This window comes from Salvia hispanica, chromosome 2, assembly GCF_023119035.1.
Source record: "Salvia hispanica cultivar TCC Black 2014 chromosome 2, UniMelb_Shisp_WGS_1.0, whole genome shotgun sequence".
Classification (NCBI taxonomy): Eukaryota; Viridiplantae; Streptophyta; class Magnoliopsida; order Lamiales; family Lamiaceae; genus Salvia; species Salvia hispanica.
This window is the reverse complement of record NC_062966.1, coordinates 24,145,941-24,151,962: the sequence shown is the minus strand read 5'-3', so window position 1 is coordinate 24,151,962 and position 6,022 is coordinate 24,145,941. Positions and strand designations below refer to the sequence as shown.

Here is a 6,022-nt window from a genome sequence, read left to right as displayed (position 1 = left end):
AGTTTTGAATACTGCATCTGATATTACTAGTGGGAGTACTATCTTTTGTAGTATGAAATTACTATGTGCATTTGAAATTATTTTCATATCTGCATTTGAAATTATTTTCATATCTGTATTTTCGTATCAGATCAGGCGTTAAGACGCATTCGATTTAATGTATTTTCCAACTTCCAACTTCCAACTAACTCATTTAATGATACACTATCAACCTATATAAAAACCTGCAAAACCAAATACATACACCTAAACACAACAAAATGGAGACTACCACAAATCAAAATCCAGTCGTTGGTGAAAAATTGTCCGAGGAAAAGTTGAAGAATATCTTTGCAAGATTAAAGCGACCCCAAAATGCAAACGACACGAAGGCAATACCGACACCATCCAAAACTGAGGTCCGTTTCTCAGCACTGGTCTCAGAAACTGCCGCCAATGTCACAGTTGTCTCAAGCTCAACTATGACAACGACGTCTAACAATCAACACCCATTCGAATGGGCAATGGAATGGGAAGAATGGGTGGAAGAAGTCGAACAAGATCCATTCGAGTAGATGTCTATCAACATCAATTTTAAGTGGGGTAGGATTTCCAACATGATCCACACGATTGTAACAAATATCTATATTTAGTGTATGACCACACGTCGGACTGACAACTGAAAAAAATTTTAATGCCCATTTTTATAATTCTACTTCTGAAGACGGTGCATCAAATAAAATTTCAATGCAATATTTCATTCAATCCAACATCAGAAACTTCAAACTTCATAAAATTTGATTGTTCGACCTTAGAAAAAGGAAATTCAAACTAAATTGATGACAATAAAATTTTTTCCCAATAATCACGTACTACAATCTACTCCCTCCGTCCCAGAGAAGTTGGCATACTTTGAAAATGACACGGGATTTTAGGAGGTTTTGTTTTGTGTGTTAAATGGAGAGAGAAAATATAATTTTTATATTCATGTGAGAGAGAACTTTTTCCAAAAAGGGAAATGTGACATCTTTTGTGGGACAAACTATTTATGGACTTTATTTCATCCAAAAATGATCTAGGGTTTTCGGCAAGAAAAATCGAAAGGGGTTTTTGGCATATATCCCCTTTTTTTCCGCTTAAAGTAGTAAGTATTTTGTTTGTAGCGTTGATTGTAGAAGAAGAATTGGTTGCAGGTGGTAGAAGTGGGAGAGCTATCGGAAATATTTCAATGGAAAGAGGAGGTGGCAAAAGGGCTTCCTGGGTGGAAAGAGGAAGAGAGAACTCACGTCGGAGAAGAACTATCAGACGCCTTCCTATACCTCGTACGGCTGTCGGATATGTGTGGGATTGATCTGGGTAAAGCTGCCCTCCGCAACATGGAGCTCAATGCACTCAAATATCCGGCGCCTCTCAACAACAATGACTGTGGAAATCAGTAGTAATTCTTCAATCAATGATGACTCTGTTTTGGTTTAACTCTTTCGTATTGTGGGTCTCGATTTTACGAGATGGAACTGCTGCTGCTTTTGTTGTTCTGTTTAAATTGCTCTTCGATCGTTCGTGACCGGCTTTTCTACATCCCCTATCAATAATTTATGATTTTATTTTAGTTTTTTTTATGATTAAATAATTAAAAATTGCCTAAGTTGGTCAAAATTGTGATTAAAATCGTTGATTGTTAAATATTAACGGAATAGTTAACGGATGACCAATTGTGATCCGATTTGAAATGTACAGGACCAAAAAATTCAAAAGATAAAGTTTAGGACCAAAATGATAAAATGAACATATGTTCATGACCAATATTGGTCTTTACTCTTTTATCTATAACAACAGTCACTTTTACAAAATACTAGTTATATGATTTTGTATTTTTGCTTTTATTATTAATTTATAAAAATAATTGTTATTTCTTGAAGGCTGAAAGGTCATTAGAGGGACAGTTTGCGCACATTTTTTTTTTAAAATAGTGAGTCAAATGATTTCTAGATCAGTTTATTTTTTAAAACATGAATAATGATATTTGATTATATTGGAGTATTTGTTGTCTTAGGTGATATTGATGGCTGGCTATAGTAACTTAGTAGATTACTCCTTTTAATGGAGCACTATCCAATAAACTCAGTCGCTTATAGAGCAAGTGCAACTACTACTAGTTATTATTAATTTTGCATAATAAATTATCCGTAATGAATAATTAATATTGTTTCAAGTTTAATAAGTATCTTAGTAATGAGAAATCACTAATGATTTATATATTTCATAGGATTCGGATACATTAATATATATTTTAAAATCTATTAATTTTATAAATTATAAGACGTGTAATTAATGACATCAATAAATTAAAACTCAAATTTTTATTTGAAGTAATAGAGAAACAAATAAATCTACCTTTAATATAAAGTATCAGATCACACATCTCGTACCTCCCGGTAGCTAGCAGGAGACTCTTGATCTCCTTCATCTTCTCCAACGAAATGCAGAAAGCCGTGGGCGCCCTCCTAAACATCACTAATATCTCACTCTCCGAGACTCCCATATCACGAAAGCCCTGCATCTTGAGCTCCAAACTCTGTTTGCTACGCGAAGCAATAGCACGAACAGCATGGACAAAAGTCTTGCTCCTTTGATCGACCTCCATCTCCGTCGCCCTCTCCACCGCCTTCCTCATCAAATCAGGCTTCAACAAGAGGCAACGCGGGTAATTATGCAGAAATACGCGTATACCCTCTGTAGTTACTCCACAGCTCCTTAAGAAGTCAACATTTGGGAGGAAGATTTTCTCCAAATCCACAGTCATATACCACACGGATCTCTTCACGAGCCCTATCACCTCGTCGTTGGATCCCAACATGCCCTTGAGCGTGGCGAGCTGCGGGATGATCTTCTTCTCCGCGCTTGAATGTTGAATCGCGTTACTGCACGACATTATCTTGGCAATCTCATCGGCAGAAAAGCCGAAGTCCCTGAGGATTTTGATCTTGTGTAGTACAGGAGTATGTGTAATTAATGACATTATATTAGAGCATCCGCAATGGTCCAAAGGGCATCGTCCGAGCGATGGATCACAACAACGAGTCCGAGTCCGGTGACGAGTGGATCTCGAACTCCCAGAGGTACTGTGGGATGCGGACAGGGCGAGATGGGCCCGGGGTTTAAGCATCCCTCGGAATCGAGATGATAGGGATGATGGGCTGGTGCTGGCGGGCGGCGATGGGGAAAGCGGGAGGGTATCAGGGGTATCCGGGGGATGCGAAGCGTGCGGAAGCCTGAGCATCAGGCCCGGGGTGGGTATGCCCAGGATCATCGCGAGATGATCTTGCGCGAGATGATGGATGATGTGGCGAGGCGGGATGCGGGGGATGCGCACGGTAGCATCCGGATCGAGGAGTGCGGGTCTCGAGAGGGGACACGGTATATCGGCCCTCGCTGATTCTACGGCCGTCTCACAGTCGACCCGGTGGATACGTGTTCTCTGCGATGACCTTGTCATTGCATGATATGGGGATCGATCTCGAGGATCCGGATACTCGTTCCGCGAGCGGCGCGCCGAAGAAGAAGCGAGGGGAAGGTCAAGGCGGTCGCGAGTCATCGCAGCCGCGTGACCATACCCTGGCGGAGGAAGTGGGCGGAGATGGTACGCGGGGGTGGCGAGGGTGTGTTGGAGGTGTGCGACGTCCGGTTGCGAACAACGGCGGTGTCCATGTGCGAAGATCGGCTGCTATGGGAGGCCGCCCGCGGGAAGGACTCGCAACGAGGAGGTCCGGAAGGGGTGGGAGCGCACGGGCGCGGTGGGCCGTTTTGCGAATTTGTGCGCCAACGCCCTCCGTCGGCTCGGAAGTGGGCGAGAATGAGGACGACGCGCGGAGGATAGCGCGAGTCGAGTTCCCCTGGAGGAAGTATAAGGAGTTCACCTATGCAGGAGTGCTTCTTTTCGAAGGACTCAGAAGTTCCGAGGCAGGTCGTCTTGGGTGGCGAAGAAGGCGGCCCGAAACTATAGCGCGCTCTCCGGCGGCAGCCGCGGATCCACGACCTCCCCCGGATGCGAGGAGTTTCCATCCAGTCCTTCATTTCTGCGTCGCCCGCCGGTTGGGACGAGCGGCGGCGGCAGGGCGGATCCCCTATCGCCCCGCGAGGTCCGGTCCTCGCCCTCCCACCCGCCCCCTCAGTACACTCTCCATTCGCGTAACCATGCGGGATCGATGTACAAGGTCTTCCAAGAGTGGAAACGCCCCGACCCCACGAGAAGATGTTTCTTCACGAGATGCTCGAGCATGCGTGTTGATTTGGAGATCGCGAGGGCACGCTAGCGGAGTTCCGACGTGGGCTCGGATACACGGGTGGCGGCGCGGAGCGGCGCGCGGCGACGCGGCAGCGATGGCGATGAAAGGAGTAGAGAGCGGCGGGGCTCGTGTATGAGCCCTTTTTTAAAAAAAAATCATGTACTTTTTTTTAAAATCTTTACTCTTTTTTAATGGAATGGATTATTTTTCCCGTATATGTGTCGTAAATTTAATTCCGTAATTTAATCATAATTTTAATTAGTAAATGTAGTATATTTTGAATTATTTTTGCGGGCGGCCATGTGGCCTAAATCGACGTGCGAGTGAATTTTTAGTGTTGGCGTGAGGGGAAAGAATCGACCTATTTTGCGCTATAGGTGCCTAAGTATACATTACGGATGCTCTTAATAAATTTTGAGGTATTAGAATTAACCCGATTATATAACAAAAAAAGTGTTAACATGAAAGGAAATGAGAGTGGTGATCAAGAATGATGCCTACATAGTGTATCTAAGTTTAAACATACTGTATTTCTCATTCACATGTAAATTAGTAGTAGTATTAAACTTGTAAAATAAAAAATGATGATTATGGGCTCGGATCATTTTCCAAATTATAACTTTCAAGTCAAATGCTGGCCATATTTAATTGGGCCCAAAAATTCAGGCCAATTTAGCAACAGTCCATGTATATTTATTTGGGATTTGTAAAATTACAATATTTTTATATTTTCATGAAATAGAATTCATAATTTTATCTAATATATTGAATTTTTATGTACGTCATATTTTGTTGCATTTTATTTAAATGCAGGGACGAATTAATATGGGGACACTTTCGATATTTTTCTTCTAATATATAGCAAGTTATAATTTTTTTAATCCACATCGTTTTTTGTGAATATTGTGGATTATTTTATAATATAATTTAGTTAAAATTCTATTGTTTTAATTTATGTTATTTAATAATATCTAATAAGTACATTTATCTACGACGTAAGCAAAAGCAAGTGCAAGTGCACTTTCTTTTATTGGATTAATCTTCTTTATATGTGAATTGGGTTAGTTTCTCGAGACTCTATAAATTAAAAAGGGGAAAAACCCCATAAAAATAATTGAGAGTCTATAAATTAAAAAGGGGAAAACCCTAAAGTTTGGGACGTATTATTGAATTCTCCATTTTTTAAAAGAATAGGAGTATATATTATAAAGAGAAAATTAGATGTGACATGTATGGATCCACTTACATTTACATGACTATAATGTATGTAATAAAGAAGTGTACCTCACTAAAAAAAATAATACAAATTAGCTCACACTAGGACTAAACACAGACCATATTAATAAGAAAAAGGTACTATCACTATCATACTATTAATTTAGAAAATGAACTATTACTTATGAGTACTTATAAAACCTCAACATTAAAATATAAGTATATTTTTCTTTTAATTTTTTGGGTGGTGGGTAGATGGATCCCGAAATGCAGGGGTTGGCCATGTGGTTGGATCAAATAATCTAAGCAAACAATTAATTTAAAATAAATTGTGAGTATGATGATGATTAAATACGGGTGCAACTACATAAAATTATTGCATTGTCACGTGAGACTCAACGGCTCTATGTTGGATTTAAATCAAAATCCCATTTAATTCGATTATCATAATTTTCAAATATTCAATTCTATCCCAATTCCTACCATTTTAGCATTTTAATTAAATTATATAAACCCCAAATTAATTACAAAAAAACATAATA

General features: G+C 40.1%; 1 protein-coding gene across 1 annotated transcript; it reads right to left on the bottom strand.

Moving 5' to 3' along the window:
• Positions 1-1,799: 1,799 nt before the first annotated feature.
• On the bottom strand, positions 1,800-2,911 carry LOC125206546. Its single transcript, XM_048105793.1, has 2 exons — positions 2,409-2,911; positions 1,800-1,803 (listed from the first exon to the last, which is right to left on the bottom strand). The coding sequence occupies exons 1-2, from the start codon at positions 2,909-2,911 to the stop codon at positions 1,800-1,802; spliced, it is 507 nt and encodes a 168-aa protein (XP_047961750.1).
• Between the last annotated feature and the right edge of the window lie 3,111 nt (positions 2,912-6,022).